The sequence below is a fragment of the Poromitra crassiceps genome (genome assembly GCF_964638095.1).
Source record: "Poromitra crassiceps genome assembly, chromosome: 18".
In the NCBI taxonomy this organism is placed as follows: Eukaryota; Metazoa; Chordata; class Actinopteri; order Beryciformes; family Melamphaidae; genus Poromitra; species Poromitra crassiceps.
The window spans coordinates 7742285-7762782 of record NC_139636.1 but is presented as its reverse complement, the minus strand read 5'-3'; the positions used below and the strand labels follow the sequence as shown (position 1 = coordinate 7762782).

At 39.1% G+C, this 20498-nt stretch overlaps 4 protein-coding genes across 4 annotated transcripts; all 4 read right to left on the bottom strand.

The window, feature by feature from the left end:
• Positions 1-1845: 1845 nt before the first annotated feature.
• LOC310793331 (C-C motif chemokine 4-like) lies at positions 1846-4662 on the bottom strand. The gene is made up of 3 exons (XM_083655131.1): positions 4565-4662; positions 3128-3245; positions 1846-2171 (listed from the first exon to the last, which is right to left on the bottom strand). The coding sequence occupies exons 1-3, from the start codon at positions 4626-4628 to the stop codon at positions 2084-2086; spliced, it is 270 nt and encodes an 89-aa protein (XP_083511257.1). The 5' UTR covers positions 4629-4662; the 3' UTR covers positions 1846-2083.
• Positions 4663-6184: 1522 nt separating this feature from the next.
• On the bottom strand, positions 6185-10014 carry LOC310793328 (C-C motif chemokine 4-like). The gene is made up of 3 exons (XM_083655129.1): positions 9900-10014; positions 7654-7771; positions 6185-6594 (listed from the first exon to the last, which is right to left on the bottom strand). Exons 1-3 carry the CDS (start codon positions 9967-9969, stop codon positions 6507-6509), a joined length of 276 nt encoding a protein of 91 aa, XP_083511255.1. The 5' UTR covers positions 9970-10014; the 3' UTR covers positions 6185-6506.
• A 1601-nt stretch (positions 10015-11615) lies between these two features.
• LOC310793212 (C-C motif chemokine 4-like) lies at positions 11616-15446 on the bottom strand. The gene is made up of 3 exons (XM_083654971.1): positions 15324-15446; positions 12993-13107; positions 11616-11940 (listed from the first exon to the last, which is right to left on the bottom strand). Exons 1-3 carry the CDS (start codon positions 15385-15387, stop codon positions 11853-11855), a joined length of 267 nt encoding a protein of 88 aa, XP_083511097.1. The 5' UTR covers positions 15388-15446; the 3' UTR covers positions 11616-11852.
• Positions 15447-16290: 844 nt separating this feature from the next.
• Positions 16291-19315, bottom strand: LOC310792537 (C-C motif chemokine 13-like). Its single transcript, XM_083654225.1, has 3 exons — positions 19195-19315; positions 17106-17223; positions 16291-16677 (listed from the first exon to the last, which is right to left on the bottom strand). The coding sequence occupies exons 1-3, from the start codon at positions 19253-19255 to the stop codon at positions 16590-16592; spliced, it is 267 nt and encodes an 88-aa protein (XP_083510351.1). The 5' UTR covers positions 19256-19315; the 3' UTR covers positions 16291-16589.
• Positions 19316-20498: the final 1183 nt, after the last annotated feature.

Below are 20498 nucleotides of genomic sequence, written 5' to 3'. Positions count from 1 at the left end.
GCACTGTGTGACACATCTGAACCTTTAATGTACCTATCCAAGAGTTATGTTTTATTTTCATACAATGACGTTGATAATAATAATACTGTATGTACGGCTGAAGGACTATGTCTCTTTAAATCCCTAGTAGTTTTCATAAATGGCTCACATATTAATCTTATTTTAGTATAGAATTAGTTTTCCAAACTTTGTCTCAAGATTCATTTAAACCAAGACGCTAAAGCAGCGGTGTCAAACCCATTTTAGTTCATGGGCCTCATGCCACCCAATTTGATCTCAGGTGGGCCAGACAAAGAAAATCAATGCATGATAACCTGTAACAACACCTGAATCTTTTAGTGTAAAGAATTACAGGTACATTTTAACAGTTTTTACATAGGGTTATCTCAGCTACCATAGGCCTATCAAACACATGATCAAATCTACTGGCTGTAACTGTGCATTGCAATTGATGGCAACTGTGCAATTCTCTATTTTCAAGGATCGTGAAAATTAGTGATGATACAGAAAACATGAATAGGCGAATTAATATTGAACTTGCTCCTGTAACCTGGTACAGTACAGTACCTCTTAGCCTTCACAATTGCATAAAAATGGATTGATGGACTTTTCACATTTTGCAAAGTCATTCTGTGGGTCGGATTGGACCTCTGGCGGGCCGGTTCTGCCCCCCGGGCCGTATGTTTGGCCCTCCACTAAAGGGACAAAATCAAACTTACACCTGCTCACAAACCAGCTGCACATATTTCCTTTGGATGTGTCTAATGGCACACACACAGAGCCTACTCAATGGCCAGTTCCTGTACATTCATTTCTTTCTTCTCTTCTCTCTGTTTTTTTTGGGGGGGAGGGGGCGGTGCTGAATATGTCATAACCTAGAATAACAGCACGTTTCATTCTACCTATATCCTGTCAGAGGAATCAATGGATACATGTTTGTATACACACACAACTCTATGCCAATCGGTACAGTTATACCTTCTCAGGACCGCTCTCTTATACGCTAGATCTTCTCTGCAGTCCAGAGACAAGTTAATTCCATGGTCCAAGTAAAAAAGAAATCTCAGTTGAGTAAAAAAAGATCTGTGACCGTTCCTTAACCTGTTATTGAACCACTCCCCCTTCCGATAACTCCTGGTTAAGCTATAGATATGAATTTTGGTGGATTTTTTTTATTATTATTTTCTTTTTTTATATGTACACTGTTTTCCACTTCTCTTCTTTGTCTTATCATCTGTTCTCTCTATAACTGTACATGATTAATATTAAAGACGAGAAGGTTATGCTTAATCTTCCTTGGTGTGCTAGTGTTCTTTTGAATGTCTCACAAATCAAATATGGCATTTTCATTTAGAATCTTGATGGCAATTGGATTTTAGTGCTTCAAATAATTTATATTATTTTTATGGGAAAATAGATAATTTTGTTCAATAGCTTCCATGTCATGTGACCGAGTGACTCCATACTGTATCTACACAAGATATTATTACTACACTATGACCAGCACTAAAATCCAATAAAAAGAGTTGTGTCTCATTTATCCAGTGTAGCAGTAATATCTGGTATGGATTTTGGATATGGACTGGGTCACATGACATGACAAAGCTATTTGAAAAAACTGCAATTAAAAAGAACAACCGTTAAACAGGTACACTGACTGGAGGGGGGGTCTTTAAGGCGTGTTTTAACCAAATCACTCAAAATACTTACATTTTTACTTACTCACTTTGGCTCATTGCCAACAATGTGTAGCAGTGACGTGAAGGGTTCTCCCAGGCCACCACACATGTGATAAATGCATATATGAGTATGTTTTATGATGCAATTAAACTTTAATCATCCCCATCAGGAACTTTGGTCACTGCAGCAGCAAATAGTAACAGGATACAGCAGAGAAAAACTGACTATAACTCATAATGTAGCCAAACAATGCATTGATGTTTATATTCTATTTTTAACAATAATTGATTGTTCATTAAAATGGATAACACCATTAGAAAAACAATGCATAAGCATAAGCTAATGTCAGACAGAGATGATATGCATGACATTTTGGTCACAACAACTGCAACAGCTGCTGGTCCTAGGCCTGTTGCAGTTGGTTGTAAAGTGTCTGCACCCACTCCACATGGTGGCTGTAGCAGGACTGTTTGCCTATGACAGTGTGGACCCTGCATGGGGTCAAAAAGTAAAGAGACAAGGGAGAAAATTCATCAACATCACTCTGCTCAAACTCATTTGGTCTCATTTTTATACAGCAATATGCTGCTATTAATCCAGGACCTAAGAAAAAGCTGATGCGAATATGTGTATGATTGTTTGTTTATTGTGGTTAGTATTTATAATGGTTATACTTGTTATAACATTATTATGCTGATCTATAATAAAGTTGAAGTTGTGCGTGTGTGTGTGTGTGTGTGTTGCAGGTGGGTGGGGCGAAACAACAGCTTCTAGAGGACAGCTTCAGATGATGAGATGAGATGAGATGAGATGAACAGCCGTGATGCCAGCCGCTGATATGATCCGCCAGAGAGGGAGGTGATGTAGAACCCTCGCTATCTGTACTTGGATGAACTAACATCAACTGACGTCATAACTGATGTCATACTTGAACTTGACTGACGTCACAGGCTGATCAGGTTATGCGAATATGGCGGCCTTCTGATTGAGATTTGGCCTGGAAAACACGTGTGTGTGTGTGCGTGTGCGTGTGCGTGTGTGTGCGTGCGTGTGTCTGCATGTTTCTTTAATGCATGCCCACACCCCAGGTCAGATTTGGCTGACATTTTGCATGGTGGTGGGTTATGATCTGGCGAAAGTCATGGACAGGTTGGAAAGTCCTGGAAACCATCTGGATAGTCCTGGAAACCACCATCATTTCTGACTAAGCAAAAGGAAGGTGCAATTGTATTTGCGCCTATTTAACCCGGGCAACGCCAGGTACATTGCTAGTATGTAATCTTTGTCTGAAATATTACATTTATTTAATTTTACATAAGCAGGCAATTTTGCACCTATAGGTCGAATGGTTATTGTGTTATATAGAGCAGCATAACAGACGTTTACTTGAAAATGTCTTATGATAACTTTATGGATGGACAAGTGTTAGAGAGAGAAGCAGACATACACAAATCCCTGTTCCTGGCATCTGCTGTCGGTCTTCTCAATGTTGGTAACCCTGGGTTTCGGGATCCTTATCGTGGAGAATTGAAAACAGCATGATCCCACCTGTGTATCGGTTCCAGCTGTAAAAGACATGGCGATCAATGTATAGTTATTAACAATCTGGCAATGGAGTCATAACCTTTTAGCATGTCAGTTTCTTATGATAATATAAAAACATCCTTGTTCAAATCATTTGTAGTACTACATCTGTGGTGTTAATATACCGTTTTTACAAGGAAATCCAATAATCCACCCATATGCTCAACCCGACGCTTTAGAGCCACATGTGGCTCCTATGGGTAGTTGTGGCTCTTTTCAGTCCTACTTAAAATATATAAATAAATTAAATAAATAAATAAAGATGTTTTATTTATTTATTTATTTACAATTTACAATTTATTTACAATTTAAATGTATTGTCAATGTGGCTCTTGATAGGGCAACTTGGTTGCGTACCACTGACAGACCATCAAATTATATATATATAAATTTGTTCACAGGTCTTATTTCATACCTCGAAGATTACCACAAATGAAACTCAGAGATTGTTTATGCCAAAACACATTATTCAAGATTCAAGATGAATTTAATAGTCATAGTGAGTAAATTACAAATGAGGAATATGTCTTTGTATGCAGTGTGGCGATCAACAGCAAACACACATAGCAAATAGCAAAATATGAAGCAGGCCCTCCCAGTGGTAAAGGGGAAAAAAATGCTCGCCATTGTAAAACTCTATGTCACTGTCAGTCTGAATATGATCATAACATTTATACTTTGACGAGCATCACAGGTGCTGTATCTCTTTGCTAAAGCTGTGACAGGGGCGGGCTCTGACAGGGCAAAACTCATTGTCTTTCATACTCTAATGTCATCTTTCCACAAATAAAAAGCCTTCAAAACCCACCTTTTCACTGTTGCTTTTGACCTATAATATTTTATCTCTCATCTACTTTAATATTTTTCTCTCTTTATTAAAGTTGTTTTATCATGTGTGACAACTCCAAATATAATGGAATATAATGCAGGATGGCAGGTGCAGCCTGTAGTTCTGCTACCCTGCATTTCTTAATTTGCACCCCCACTGCTGCCCCCTTTTAGCCATTTGGCATGAACACACACACACACACACACACACACACACACACACACACACACACACCTGACCTCCATGCCAAATTTCAGCCTCCTATAGGGCGAAAACTGTGGCCGCCAAAGGGTGGTGAACTTTTTGTGGACCAACTGAGCGACTTAATATAGTCAAAGAGAATCAAAAGCTATTTGAGATCACTACCTTGGCATGGAGTCTTAATGTAGAATTCTGCAGGTATATGATCATTTCATTCATCTAAGTATATCAGGACAAAGCAGAGTAGAGAGACTGGAGCAGCAGACTTACGCGTGGCATTGCAGCAGCCTGAGAGCAGCAGCAGCAGTCCCAGTGTCAGGCACAGAGTCTTCATGGTGTGATGTTCCTCTGAGGTCTTCCTCTGATCTGTGAGCACCTTCTAGCTGCTGCTTCACAGTCATATACTCTCAGTTTCTCTCAATATGCATATTCATGAAGAAGTCTCCACCTTTTGATGCCACCAGCAGCCAGTTAGCAGTTAGCAGAGCGTGTTGCTAGTTTGGGTTGACAGGAAGCTTGAAGGGATGGGACACACGACACCGCCCACCTGACAGAGTGAAGATGAGATGAAACATCTGTCCAAAATCTGTCCATAGCCAATACTAAATCTGTCCATTATTATTACTTTCAACAGATATCAAAACAGTTAAGATGAAAATCATGTCCATTGCTTCGGCCATGTTCTTCTGTACTCACTCACTGTCTTCAAAGTCACACCTGACCTCAGTATTTCTTGAGGTTGCTGTAGATCACATGATACGTATGTACTGTATGTTGCATGTATGCAAAAAAGAAAATGCTCAAATATACTCGTGCTAAAAAAAGTACTGCTCATATCTCATATATGCTCATATCTGCCTTATCCAATTTCCCTTAACCAATTAAAGATTCATCTAATCTAATCTAATCTAATCCATGAAGATTAACTTCATGATCATATAAAACATGGCAGTAAATTTCCACCAACTTTTCAATCACCAATATGGCTGACTGTTCACACGCCACAATCAAGATGTGAAGATAAACCTGCACAATACCACAGACCAGCAGCATCTCTTGATGCTATCTGTTTGCATGCTATGTAACGCTCCTGCGATTCAAGTAGTATTCAAGTATCATTTATTTTAACATTTTAACATAAACACATTGTAAATAGACAGTATAATCTGTATGGAAGAGATGGTTTGAAGACAGCTCAGTGAGTTGGAACATAATATGCTGGGCTTAATCCCAAGGCCTGAATTGTAATGTGTGATGTTTCAGGAGCTCAACACTTGAGATGATATCACAGCTTCTGCACCATCAGCACCTGCCATGATGAGTGAAGTGAAGGTTTGATTCCTTATCGGGAACACTGTTATTAATTTGCTGAAGCTGATAGGAAGCCATTGCAAAAGACATATAGGCTATAGTTATCTGTGTTGGGAATGCAGTCACAGACAGTAGATTTGATATGATGGGCATATGGTGGCTGATAACCCTATGTGTAACCGTGTTCTTAAAATGTACCTGTAGGCTTAATTACTTAATTACACTAAAGGAAACAGGAAAAGTTTCAGGTTTTGTCTGGCCCACTTGAGACCAAATTGTGTCCCATGTGACCAGTGAACTAAAATGACTTTGACACCCCAGCTTAAAACATTCCACACCATATTTTCTACAATGGCATTCCACCAAAAACATAAAAAATTAATACTTTTCCTTTAGTTTTAGGAAAATAATGATTTGCCATGATGTACTACGGAGATGAAAGTAACCAAATCACTCAAATAGTTGCAAAATTCATTTTCTACCTTCTTTGACTCATTGCCAACAATGTGTAGCAGTGACATGTGAAGGGTTCTCCCAGGTCACCACACATGTAATAAATGCATATATGAGTATGTTTTATGATGCGATGAAACTTTAATGATCCCCATCAGGAACTTGCAGCAGCAAATAGTAACAGGATACAGCAGAGAAAAACTGACTATAATTCAGAATGTAGCCAAACAAGGCACTATTGATGTTTATATTCTAGTTTTACAATAATTGATTGTTCATTAAATGAATACAATCCATTCAATGGATAACACTGTTACAATAATAATGCATTTTAAAATACAAATGTTTCAATTTTAATAAAATGCTATCAATAAAGAGTGCATAAGCTAATGTCAGACAGAGACATCATGCAGGATATTTTGGCCGTTAAACATGACAGCTGCTGGTCCTAGGCCTGTTGCAGTTGGTTGTAATGTGTCTGCACCCACTCCACATGGTGGCTGAAGCAGAACTTTTTGCCTGCGGCAGTGTGGACCCTGCATGGGGTCAAAAAGTAAAGACACAAGGGAGAAAATTCATCAACATCACAGTTAGATCTCTGCTAAAACTCATTTGGTCTCATTTTTATACAGCAATATGTTGCTATTAATCCAGGACCTAAGAAAATGCTGATGCGAATATGTGTATGATTGTTTGTTTATTGTGGTTATAATGGTTACACTTGTGATAATGTTATTATGCTGATCTATAATAAAGTTGAGGTTGTGTGCATGTGTGTGTGTGTGTGCGTGCGTGCATGCCTGCATGCGTGTGTGTGTGTGTGTTGCAGGTGGGTGGGGCAAAACAACAGCTTCAGAGGAGATGAACAGCCGTGATGCCAGCCACTGCTATGATCCGCCAGAGAGGGAGGTGACGTAGAACCCTCGCTATATGTACTAGGATGAACTGACGTCATAACTGACATCATACTTGAACTTGACTGACGTCACCGGCTGATCACGTTATGCGAATATGGCGGCCTTCTGGATTGAAATTTTGGTCTGGAAACCACACGTGTGTGTGTGTGTGTGTGTGCGTGTGTGTGTGTGTGTGTGTGTGTGTGTGTGTGTGTGTGTGTGTGTGTGTGTGTGTGTGTGTGTGTGTGTGTGTCGTGTGTGTGTGTGTGCGCGTGTGCATGTGCGTGCGTGTCTGCATGTTTCTTTAATGCATGCCTACACCCCAGGTCAGATTGGGCTGACATTTTGCATGGTGGTGGGTTATGATCTGGCTAAAGTCATGGACATGTTGTAAAGTCCTGGAAACCATCTGGAAAGTCCTAGAAACCACCATCACTTCTGGCTAAGCAAAAGGAAGGTGCAGTTGTATTGCTTTGTGCCTATTTAACCCGGGCAACGCCAGGTACATTGCTAGTATGTAATCTTTGTCTGAAATATTACATTTATTTAATTTTACATGAGCAGGCAATTTTGCACCTATAGGTCGAATGGTTATTGTGTTATATCAGTTAGCAATAGAGCAGCATAACAGACATTTACTTGAAAATGTCTTATGATTAATTTATGGATTGGACAAGTGTTAGAGTGAAGCAGACATACACAAATGCCTGGTTCTGGCATCTGCTGTCGCTCTTCTCAATGTCGGTAATCTTGATTTTCGGGATCCTTGTTGTGGAGAATTGGAAACAGCATGATCCCACCATCGTATTGGCTGCCTCTGTGAAAGACATGGCAATCAATGTAGTTATTAACAATCTGGCAATGGAGTCATAAGCTTTTTAGCATGTCAGTTTCTTATGATAAGATAAAAACATTCTTGTTCAAATCATTTGTAGTACTACATCTGTGATGTTAATATACCGTTTTTACAAGGCAATCCAATAATCCACCCATATACTCAACCCGACGCTTTAGAGCCACATGTGGCTCCTATGGGTAGTTGTGGCTCTTTTCAGTCCTACTTAAAATACATAAAGATGTTTTATTTATGTATTTATGTATTTATTGTCAATGTCGCTCCTCAGTAGGGCAACTTGGTTGCGTACCACTGACAGACCATCAAATTGATATATTATAAATTTGTTCACAGGTCTTATCTCATACCTCGAAGATTACCACAAATGAAAGTCAGAGATTATTACATTATGCCAAAACACATTATTCAAGATTCAAGATAGTATATTCATAGTGAGTAAATATGTTACAAACGAGGAATTTGTCTTTGTGCAGTATATGCAGCGCAGCGCTCAATAGCAAAATATGAAGCAGGCCCTCCCAGTGGTAAAGGCGAAGAAATGCTCACCATTGTAAATCTCTATGTCACTGTCAGTCTGAATATGATCATAACATTTATGCTTTGACGAGCATCACAGGTGCTGTATGTATCTCTTTGCTAAAGCTGTGACAGGGGCGGGCTCTGACAGGGCAAAACTCATTGTCTTTCATACTCTAATGTCATCTTTCCACAGAGAAAAAGCCTTCAAAACCCACCTTTTCACTGTTGCTTTTGACCTATAATATTTTATCCCTCTCTCATCTATTTTTATATTTTTCTCTCTTTATTAAAGTTGTTTTATCGTGTCTTTGAGCACGGTCAAAAGCAACAGCGAACGGTGCAAGCGCTATATAATATAAATGTACATACATTAACATAAATATAGTGTACATCATTACATTACTAAACATACAATGATGAGTATTAATGTTCCGTAATTCTACTCATATTCTAATATTTCTTATATTTATAAATTATAAAGTGCAAAGTTAAAGACCTTCTAAAGTGACATAGTCGAGTCCATGTAAATATTCATGTAATAAGTCTATGTAAAATGTCCAGTCATTAAGTGATGTATCAAGGGGAGGTGTCTGTGGGATAATGTCTGCTGATCAAACATAATAGAAATAAATCTGCCTTTTATTATCAATATTTGTGGCTGCTGAGACGCTGGGTGGGGGTGCGGGTGGGAGAGTGTTATTGTTTATTTATTTAAAATTTTGTAAAGTAAATAAAATAATTCGTAAAAAAAAAACATGCAGAATGAAGGTGCCCTATACCTCCTGTAAGTTAAATTGGATATCGGCTACCTTATTATAATACTTTTATTTATTTTTATTTTTCCGTCATACAATATAATCATCCATAGCCTACGCAATGTATGACAATAAAGACAAATACAAGATAAAATACATAACAATAAAGACAACCAAAAAACAGCACTTCATGATCCTGTATGAAAATAGAGGATGTTTTTCCACGGGCCTATCTCTTGGCTCTTTATCACAATTCTTTGAGGGGGACACATTAGATGGGGGGTTTGGGGGCTCCTCAAACAATTCATTTCCTGCATTGTGGTGATTTTTTTCATACACCAATTTATGCCTTTTCTGCATCAATTTATGGTAGAAATGTCTTATGTAAAGGAAAACACAAAATACAGGCATCAGGTGACAACTCCAAATATAATGGAATAGAATGCAGGATGGCAGGTGCAGCCTGTAGTTCTGCTACCCTGCATTTCTTAATTTGCACCCCCACTGCTGCCCCCTTTTAGCCATTTGGCATGAACACACACACACACACACACACACACACACACACACACACACACCTGACCTCCATGCCAAATTTCAGCCTCCTATAGGGCGAAAACTGTGGCCGCCAAAGGGTGGTGAACTTTTTGTGGACCAACTGAGCGACCTAATATAGTCAAAGAGAATCAAAAGCTACTTGAGATCACTACCTTCACATGGAGTCTTAATGTAGAATTCTGCAGGTATATGATCATTTCATTCATGTAAGTATATCAGGACAAAGCAGAGTACAGAGACTGGAGCAGCAGACTTACCCAGTAGTGCTGCATTGCAGCAGCCTGAGAGCAGCAGCAGCAGTCCCAGTGTCAGGCACAGAGTCTTCATGGTGTGATGTTCCTCTCTGTCTGTGCTGTCTGAGGTCTTCCTCTGATCTCTGAGCACCTTCTAGCTGCTGCATCACAGTCATATACTCTCAGTATCTCTCAATATGCATATTCATGAAGAAGTCTCCACCTTTTGAAGCCCCCAGCAGCCAGTTAGCAGTTAGCAGAGTGTGTGGCTAGTTTGGGTTGGCAGCTTGAAGGGATGGGACACACGACACCGCCCACCTGACAGAGTGAAGATGAGATGAAACATCTGTCCAAAATCTGTCCATAGCCAATACTAAATCTGTCTATTATTATTACTTTCAGCAGATATCAAAACAGTTAAGATGAAAATCATGTCCATTGCTTCTGCCATGTTCTTCTGTACTCACTATCTTCAAAGTCACACCTGAGCTCAGTATTTCTTGAGGTTGCTGTAGATCACATGATATGTATGTATGTTGCATGTATGCAAAAAAGAAAATGCTCAAATATACTCGTGCTAAAAAAAAGTACTTGCTCATATCTCATATATGCTCATATCTGCCTTATCCAATTTCCCTTAACCAATTAAAGATTAATCTAATCTAATCCATGAAGATTAACTTCATGATCATATAAAACATGGCAGTAAATTTCCACCAACTTTTCAATCACCAATATGGCTGACTGTTGACACGCCACCATCAAGATGTGAAGATAAACCTGCACAATACCACAGACCAGCAGCATCTCTTGATACTATCTGTTTGCACGCTATGTAACGCTCCTGTGAGTCAAGTAGTATTCAAGTATCATTTATTTTAACATTTTAACATAAACACATTGTCAATAGACAGTATAATCTGTATGGAAGAGATGGTTTGAAGACAGCTCAGTGAGTTGGAACATCATTTTCTGGGCTTAATCCCAAGGCCTGAATTCTAATGTGTGATGTTTCAGGAGCTCAACACTTGAGATGATATCACAGCTTCTGCACCATCAGCACCTGCCATGATGAGTGAAGTGAAGGTTTGATTCCTTATCAGGAACACTGTTATTAATTTGCTGAAGCTGATAGGAAGCCATTGCAACTTAGTGAGAGGTAAAGACATAGGCTATAGTTATCTGTGTTAGGAATGCAGTCACAGACAGTAGATTTGATATGATGGGCATATGGTGGCTGATAACCCTATGTGTAACCGTGTTCTTAAAATGTACCTGTAGGCTTAATTACTTAATTACACTAAAGGAAACAGGAAAAGTTTCAGGTTTTGTCGCCCACTTAAGACCAAATTGGGTCTCATGTGACCAGTGAACTAAAATGACTTTGACACCCCAGCTTGAAACATTCCACACCATATTTTCTACAGTGGCATTCCACCAAAAACATAAACATAAATACTTTTGTTTTAGGAAAATAATGATTTGCCATGATATACTACGGAGATGAAAGTAACCAAATCACTCAAATAGTTGCAAAACTCATTTTCTACCTTCTTTGACTCATTGCCAACAATGTGTAGCAGTGACATGTGAAGGGTTCTCCCAGGCCACCGCACATTTAATAAATGCATATATGAGTATGTTTTATGATGCGATGAAACTTTAATGATCCCCATCAGGAACTTTGGTCACTGCAGCAGCAAATAGTAACAGGATACAGCAGAGAAAAACTGACTATAATTCAGAATGTAGCCAAACAAGGCACTATTGATGTTTATATTCTAGTTTTACAATAATTGATTGTTCATTCAATGAATACAATCCATTCAATGGATAACACTGTTACAATAATAATGCATTTTAAAATACAAATGTTTCAATTTTAATCAAATGCTATCAATAAAGAGTGCATAAGCTAATGTCAGACAGAGACATCATGCATGATATTTTGGCCGTTAAACACGACAGCTGCTGGTCCTAGGCCTGTTGCTGTTGGTTGTAAAGTGTCTGCACCCACTGCACACGGTGGCTGTAGCAGAACTGTTTGCCTGCGACAGTGTGGACCCTGCAGAGGTTAAAAAAGTAAAGAGACAAGGGAGAAAATTCATCAACATCACAGTTAGATCTCTGTTAAAACTCATTTGATCTCATTTTTATACAGCAATATGTTGCTATTAATCCAGGACCTAAGAAAATGCTGATGCGAATATGTGTATGATTGTTTGTTTATTGTGGTTATAATGGTTATACTTGTGATAATGTTATTATGCTGATCTATAATAAAGTTGAGGTTGTGTGCATGTGTGTGTGTGTGTGTGCGTGCGTGCGTGCGTGCGTGTGTTGCAGGTGGGTGGGGCAAAACAACAGCTTCAGAGGAGATGAACAGCCGTGATGCCAGCCACTGCTATGATCCGCCAGAGAGGGAAGTGACGTAGAACCCTCGCTATATGTACTTGGATGAACTGACGTCATAACTGACGTCATACTTGAACTTGACTGACGTCACCGGCTGATCGCGTTATGCGAATATGGCGGCCTTCTGGATTGAAATTTTGGTCTGGAAACCACACGTGTGTGTGTGTGTGTGTGTGTGTGTGTGTGTGTGTGTGTGTGTGTGTGTGTGTGTGTGTGTGTCGTGTGTGTGTGTGTGTGTCGTGTGTGTGTGTGTGTGTGTGTGTGTGTGTGTGCGCGTGTGCATGTGCGTGCGTGTCTGCATGTTTCTTTAATGCATGCCTACACCCCAGGTCAGATTGGGCTGACATTTTGCATGGTGGTGGGTTATGATCTGGCTAAAGTCATGGACATGTTGTAAAGTCCTGGAAACCATCTGGAAAGTCCTAGAAACCACCATCACTTCTGGCTAAGCAAAAGGAAGGTGCAGTTGTATTGCTTTGTGCCTATTTAACCCGGGCAACGCCAGGTACATTGCTAGTATGTAATCTTTGTCTGAAATATTACATTTATTTAATTTTACATGAGCAGGCAATTTTGCACCTATAGGTCGAATGGTTATTGTGTTATATCAGTTAGCAATAGAGCAGCATAACAGACATTTACTTGAAAATGTCTTATGATTAATTTATGGATTGGACAAGTGTTAGAGTGAAGCAGACATACACAAATGCCGGGTTCTGGCATCTGCTGTCGATGACCTCAATGTTGGTAATCTTGTTTTTCGGGATCTTTGCTCTCTCGAATTGAAAACAGCATATTGCCATCGTATTGGATCCATCTGTGAAAGACATGGCAATCAATGTAGTTATTAACAATCTGGCAATGGAGTCATAACCTTTTTAGCATGTCAGTTTCTTATGATAATATAAAAACATTCTTGTTCAAATCATTTGTAGTACGGTGTTAATATACCGTTTTTACAAGGAAATCCAATAATCCACCCATTGATACTCAACCCAACGCTTTAGAGCGACATGTGGCTCCTATGGGTAGTTGTGGCTCTTTTCAGTCCTACTTAAAATACATAAATAAAGATGTTTTATTTATGTATTTATGTATTTATTGTCAATGTGGCTCCTGAGTAGGGCAACTTGGTTGCATACCACTGACAGACCATCAAATTGATATATTATAAATTTGGTCTTATCTCATACCTCGAAGATTACCACAAATGAAACTCAGAGATTATTACATTATGCCAAAACACATTATTCAAGATTCAAGATAGTATATTCATAGTGAGTAAATATGTTACAACTGAGGAATTTGTCTTTGTGCAGTATATGCAGCGCAGCGATCAATAGCAAAATATGAAGCAGGCCCTCCCACTGGTAAAGGCGAAGAAATGCTCACCATTGTAAATCTCTATGTCACTGTCAGTTTGAATATGATCATAACATTTATACTTTGACAAGCATCACAGGTGCTGTATGTATCTCTTTGCTAAAGCTGTGACAGGGGCGGGCTCTGACAGGGCAAAACTCATTGTCTTTCATACTCTAATGTCATCTTTCCACAAAGAAAAAGCCTTCAAAACCCACCTTTTCACTGTTGCTTTTGACCTATAATATTTTATCCCTCTCTCATCTATTTTAATATTTTTCTCTCTTTATTAAAGTTGTTTTATCCTGTGTTTGTAAAGTGTCTTTGAGCACGGTCAAAAGCAACAGTGAACAGTGCAAGCACTATATAATATAAATGTACATTACATTAACATAAATATAGTGTACATCATTACGTTACTAAACATACAATGATGAGTATTAATGTTCCGTAATTCTACTCATATTCTAATATTTCTTATATTTATAAATTATAAAGTGCAAAGTTAAAGACCTTCTAAAGTGACATAGTCGAGTCCATGTAAATATTCATGTAATAAGTCTATGTAAAATGTCCAGTCATTAAGTGATGTATCAAGGGGGGGTGGGGAGGTGTCTGTGGGATAATGTCTGCTGCTCAAACATAATAGAAATAAATCTGTCTTTTATTATCAATATTTGTGGCTGCTGAGACACTGGGTGGGGGTGCGGGTGGGAGAGTGTTGTTGTGACGTAATGTAGCGTTTGGTATTAGTTAGTGTTGTAGTCTCATCTGTTAGGTTTTCTCTTGTGTATTTTATTTAAAATTTTGTAAAGTAAATAAAATAATTCGTAAAAAAAAAAAAACAAAAAAAACAACATGCAGAATGAAGGTGCCCTATACCTCCTGAGCCACAGTAAGTTAAATTGGATATCGGCTACCTTATTATAATACTTTATTTTATTTATTTTTATTTTTCCGTCATACAATATAATCATCCATAGCTTACGCAATGTATGACAATAAAGACAAATACAAGACAAAATACATAACAATAAAGACAACCAAAAAACAGCACTTCGTGATCCTGTATGAAAATAGAGGATGTTTTTCCACAGGCCTATCTCTTGGCTCTTTATCACAATTCTCTGAGGTGGACACATTAGATGGGGGGTCTGGGGGCTCCTCAAACAATTCATTTCCTGCATTGTGGTGATTTTTTTCATACACCAATTTATGCCTTTTCTGCATCAATTTATGGTAGAAATGTCTTATGTAAAGGAAAACACAAAATACAGGCATCAGGTGACAACTCCAAATATAATGGAATAGAATGCAGGATGACAGGTGCAGCCTGTAGCTCTGCTACCCTGCATTTCTTAATTTGCACCCCCACTGCTGCCCCCTTTTAGCCATTTGGCATGAACACACACACACACACACACACACACACACTTGACCTCCATGCCAAATTTCAGCCTCCTATAGGGCGAAAACTGTGGCCGCCAAAGGGTGGTGAACTTTTTGTGGACCAACTGAGCGACCTAATATAGTCAAAGAGAATCAAAAGCTATTTGAGATCACTATCTTGGCATGGAGTCTTAATGTAGAATTCTGCAGGTATATGATAATTTCATTCATGTAAGTATATCACGACAAAGCAGAGTAGAGAGGCTGGAGCAGCAGACTTACGAATGGCATTGCAGCAGCCTGAGAGCAGCAGCAGCAGTCCCAGTGTCAGGCCCAGAGTCTTCATGGTGTGATGATGTTCCTCTGAGGTCTTCCTCTGATCTGTGAGCACCTTCTAGCTGCTGCATCACAGTCATATACTCTCAGTATCTCTCAATATGCATATTCATGAAAAAGTCTCCACCTTTTGAAGCCCCCAGCAGCCAGTTAGCAGTTAGCAGAGTGTGTTGCTAGTTTGGGTTGGCAGCTTGAAGGGATGGGACACACGACACCGCCCACCTGACAAAGTGAAGATGAGATGAAACATCTGTCCAAAATCTGTCCATAGCCAATACTAAATCTGTCTATTATTATTACTTTATTATTATTAATCTAATCTAATCCATGAAGATTAATTTAATGATCATATAAAACATGGCAGTAAATTTCCACCAACTTGCTGAAGCTGATTTGAAGCCATTGCAACTTAGTGAGAGGTAAAGACTTGTAGTTCTCTGTGTTGTCATCAATTGGAATGCAGTCACAGACAGTAGATTTGATATGATGGGCACATGGTGGCTGATAACCCTATGTGTAACCGTGTTCTTAAAATGTACCTGTAGGCTTAATTATTTACACTAAAAGAAACAGGAAACGTTTCAGGTTTTGTCGCATTGGGTCTCATGTGACCAGTGAACTAAAATGACTTTGACACCCCAGCTTGAAACATTCCACACCATATTTTCTACAGTGGCATTCCACCAAAAACATAAACATAAATACTTTTCCTTTAGTTTTAGGAAAATAATGATTCGCCATAATGTACTACGGAGATGAAAGTAACCAAATCACTCAAATAGTTGCAAAACTCATTTTCTACCTTCTTTGGCTCATTACCAACAATGTGTAGCAGTGACATGTGAAGGGTTCTCCCAGGCCACCACACATGTAATAAATGCATATATGAGTATGTTTTATGATGCGATGAAACTTTAATGATCCCCATCAGGAACTTTGGTCACTGCAGCAGCAAATAGTAACAGGATACAGCAGAGAAAAACTGACTATAACTCAGAATGTAGCCAAACATGGCTCTATTGATGTTTATATTCTATTTTTACAATAATTCATTGCTCATTAAAATGGATAACACTATTAGAAAAATAATGCATTTTAAAATACAAATGTTTCCATTTTAATAAAATGCTATCAATAAAGAGTGCATAAGATAATGTCAGACAGAGGCATCATGCATGATATTTTGGCCGTTAAACACAACAGCTGATGGTCCTAGGCCTGTTGCAGTTGGTTGAAAAGTGTCTGCACCCACACCACATGGTGGCTGTAGCAGAACTGTTTGCCTGCGACAGTGTGGACCCTGCAGAGGTTCAAAAAGTAAAGAGACAAGGGAGAAAATTCATCAACATCACAGTTAGATCTCTGCTAAAACCATAAACTCATTTGATCAAATTTTTATATGGCATTATGTTGCTATTAATCCAGGACCCAAGAAAAACTGATGCCTACATGTGTATGATTGTTTGATTATTGTGGTTAGTAGTATTTATGATGGTTATAATTGTTATATGCCATTATACTGATCTATAATAAAGTTGTGTGTGTGTGCGTGCGTGCGTGCGTGGTAGGATTGGACTGAAATTTTGCATGGCGGTGGGTTTGATCCGGGGAAGGTCATGGGCAGGTCATCAAGTGCTGGAACCACCTTGGAAGTCATGGAAAATCCTGGAAACCACCTCACAGCTACACTCTGGATTGTACAAGTGTTAGAGAGTGAAGCAGACATACACAAATGCATTTTGCCGGCATCTGCTGTCGGTCTTCTTAATGTCGGTAATCCTGGGTTTCGGGATCTTCATCGTGGAGAATTGGAAACAGCATTCTCCCGGTGTGTTGGCTCCTGCAGCTGTGAAAGACACGGCGATCAATGTATAGATATTAACAATCTGGCAATGGAGTCATAACCTTTTTAGCATGTCAGTTTCTTATGATAATATAAAAACATCCTTGTTCAAATCATTTGTAGTACTATATCTGTTAATATACAGTTTTTACAAGAAATCCAATAATCCACCCAGTGATACTCAACCCAAGGCTCTCTAGCCGCATGCGGCTCATTTATGGGTAGTTGTGGCTCTTTTAAGTCCTACTTTAAATACATAAATAAATTAATAAAAATCTTACAAAAATAAAGGGAGGAAAGGCACTTTCTTGGATTGTGGCTCTTGCAAAGATTTTTTTTGGGTCAATGTGGCTCCTGAGTAGGGCAACTTGGTTGCGTGCACTGACAAATTATGTTATACATTTATTCACATCAGGTCTTATCTCACACCTCGAAGATTACCACAAATTAAACTCAGAGATAATTCTATTGTGACTTCTGTCCACACCCATTGGCACTTTTCTTTCTCTAAAAGACCTTTTAAAGTGACATGTAGTCGAGTCCATGTAAATACCGGTATTCATGTATAAGTCTATATAAAATGTCCAGTCTTTAAGTGATGTATCATGTGTCTGTGTGATAATGTCTGCTGATCAAACCTAATAGAAATACATCTTTTATCTTTTATTATCAATATTTGTGGCTGCTGAGACGCTGGGTCCTGCGGGTGGAAGAGTGTTCTTATGATGTAATGTAGTGTTTAGTATTGTAGATACTGTGTTGTAGTCTCATCTGTTAGGTTTTCGCTTGTGTGTTTTATTTTAAATTTTGTAAAGTAAATCAAATAATTGATTTAAAAAAAAAACATGCAGAATGGAGGTGCCCTACCTCCTGAGCCAAAGCCAGGTAAATTAAATTGGATATTGGCTACCTTTATAATACTTTCTTTTCTTTTTCCGTCATACAATATAATTATCCATAGCCTGCGCAATGTATGACAATAAAGACAAATACAAGACAAAATACATAACAATAAAGACAACCAAAAAACAGCACTTTGTGATCCCGTATGAAAAATCTTCGGCTACCTTTTCTTCTTCTTTTTCTTCTTTTTCCGTCACACACAATCATTACATGTCATACATTACACAATGTATGACAATAAAGACAAAATACATAACAATAAAGACAACCAAAAAACAGCACTTCATGATCCTGTATGAAAATAGTGGACGTTTTTCCACAGGCCTATCTCTTGGTTCTCACAATTCTGTGAGGGGGACACATTAGGTGGGGGGTTTGGGGGCTCCTCAAACAATTCATTTCCTGCATTGTGATGATTTTTTTCATATACCAATTTATGCCTTTTCTGCATCAATTTATGGTAGAAATGTCTTATGTAAAGGAAAACACAAAATACAGGCATCAGGTGACAACTCCAAATATAATGGAATAGAATGCAGGATGGCAGGTGCAGCCTACCTCTGCCACCCTTAATTTGCACCCCCACTGCTGCCCCCTTTTAGCCATTTGGCATGACCACACACACACACACACACACACACACTTGACCTCCATGCCCAATTTCTGCCTCCTAGGGCGAAAACTGTGGCCGCCAAAGGGTGGTGAACTTTTTGTGGACCAACTGAGCGACCTAATATAGTCAAAGAATAAGTCCATTTGAGATCACTACCTTGGCATGATAATCTCATTCATGTAATTTTTACTCGTCCACGCGCCTCGGGAGCGCGCTCTGTGTTAACTCACCGCCCCCGGGCCAGACAAGTTATAGTGAAGTCAGCACCGCACCTCCTCTCGTTGTGTGACCCCTGGCGTAAACCATTGCGGGATTACTCCCCCTTTATAAATTGAAAATATGCGGGGATTTCCAAAAAGATGCGCGAATCTCGCAATCCCGCGCCAAATTTTAAGCCCTGATGTAAGTAGTTACAACAGCACTGTTTCAGAGTAGAGAGGCTGGAGCAGCAGACTTACGCATGGTATTGCAGCAGGCTGACAGCAGCAGCAGTCCCAGTGTCAGGCACAGAGTCTTCATGGTGTGATGTTCCTCTGTCTGTGCTGTCTGGGGTCTTCCTCTGATCTCTGAGCACCTTCTAGCTGCTGCTTCAGTTCACAGTCATCATATAGCCTACTCTCAAATATCTCTCAAATATGCATATTCATGAAAAAAGTCTCCACCTTTGGAAGCCAACAGCAGCCAGTTAGCAGTTAGCAGAGTGTGTTGTGTTGTTGCTGTTTGGGTTGGCAGGAAGCTTGAAGGGATGGGACACACAACACCCCCCCTGAGTGAAGATTATAAACATCTGTCCAAAATCTGTCCAAAGCCAATACTAAATATGTCCATTATTATTACTTTCAGCAGATATCAAAACAGTTAAGATGAAGAAAAGACAGATTATGAGGAATTCATTGCAAGAGGCAGATTAGAGTTTTACCTCTATTAACATTTCTTAGAGGCAGAGCTGCTGTGTAGGCAGAAATAATCTCATTGGTTGAGTTAAACTTCAATGGGTGGAGCCAAAGAAGCACAGGTTTTCTTCAGTGACAGTCTCAGCCCAGTGGTTCTCAAACCTTTTCACATCAAGGTCCCCTTACTGATGCAAAGACCACAGAACCCCCATTTGACAAGATTTTGTCCCAGTGTCCCCCCATCTGATAAGATGTTTGCTTTTAAATGTTTTATTACACAAAGTGTATGAAACCCATGAGCAGAATAGTCATACATTCTGTCAGTGTTATGAAAATAAATGATTCCCCCTTTTTGCTGAGGAATCCCAGTAAGCTCCTTAAGATAGTGCAGTGGTAAAGTAGCGCGTGCGCTGCTACACGGGGGGAGATCCAGGTTCACAATTCACATCCCTGTTGGGCCACAATTTATCAAACGTAGCATAAATTGTTAATCTGAACATATATTATGTATAAAGCTGCTGAATAATGTGTACAAACATAGCAGAATAACTCAATATAGGCTATTCTATAAGATCCGCTCCCCGTTCTTATTGAAATGAGACATGGCAGCCATTGTGATGGGTCACTGTAGATCACAGTTGGGACTCAAGAGATGTCACTCTTATAACTTCTGCTTCTATTCCATTCTTCTTTTCTTGGGCAGTACACTGTCACTCTTAAAACCAGTCACACCTACAGTACAAACCTATTTTTCTTGATTTGGTAAACATCAGCTATAGAGAGCCAAAGTGGAACGTCACTTCCTGCTTCAGCACTGTACCAGAGATTTTCATCCACCATTTATTTTCCCATAGACATTTCGTAAAATG

What these genes read in the sequence shown, in the direction of transcription:
- LOC310793331 (XM_083655131.1), bottom strand. Translation starts at nt 4,628, where the DNA reads ATGAAGACTCTGTGCCTGACACTGGGACTGCTGCTGCTGCTCTCAGGC. An exon ending in AGGCTGCTGCAATGCCACGC is followed by an intron (nt 3,246 to 4,564) that starts GTAAGTCTGCTG and finishes TGTCTTTTACAG; the next exon opens with CTGGAACCGATACACAGGTG. An exon ending in TGCCAGGAACAGGGATTTGT is followed by an intron (nt 2,172 to 3,127) that starts GTATGTCTGCTT and finishes GACCCCATGCAG; the next exon opens with GGTCCACACTGTCATAGGCA.
- LOC310793328 (XM_083655129.1), bottom strand. Translation starts at nt 9,969, where the DNA reads ATGAAGACTCTGTGCCTGACACTGGGACTGCTGCTGCTGCTCTCAGGC. An exon ending in CTGCAATGCAGCACTACTGG is followed by an intron (nt 7,772 to 9,899) that starts GTAAGTCTGCTG and finishes TGTCTTTCACAG; the next exon opens with AGGCAGCCAATACGATGGTG. An exon ending in TGCCAGAACCAGGCATTTGT is followed by an intron (nt 6,595 to 7,653) that starts GTATGTCTGCTT and finishes GACCCCATGCAG; the next exon opens with GGTCCACACTGCCGCAGGCA.
- LOC310793212 (XM_083654971.1), bottom strand. Translation starts at nt 15,387, where the DNA reads ATGAAGACTCTGGGCCTGACACTGGGACTGCTGCTGCTGCTCTCAGGC. An exon ending in AGGCTGCTGCAATGCCATTC is followed by an intron (nt 13,108 to 15,323) that starts GTAAGTCTGCTG and finishes TGTCTTTCACAG; the next exon opens with ATGGATCCAATACGATGGCA. An exon ending in TGCCAGAACCCGGCATTTGT is followed by an intron (nt 11,941 to 12,992) that starts GTATGTCTGCTT and finishes TAACCTCTGCAG; the next exon opens with GGTCCACACTGTCGCAGGCA.
- LOC310792537 (XM_083654225.1), bottom strand. Translation starts at nt 19,255, where the DNA reads ATGAAGACTCTGTGCCTGACACTGGGACTGCTGCTGCTGTCAGCCTGC. An exon ending in AGCCTGCTGCAATACCATGC is followed by an intron (nt 17,224 to 19,194) that starts GTAAGTCTGCTG and finishes TGTCTTTCACAG; the next exon opens with CTGCAGGAGCCAACACACCG. An exon ending in TGCCGGCAAAATGCATTTGT is followed by an intron (nt 16,678 to 17,105) that starts GTATGTCTGCTT and finishes GAACCTCTGCAG; the next exon opens with GGTCCACACTGTCGCAGGCA.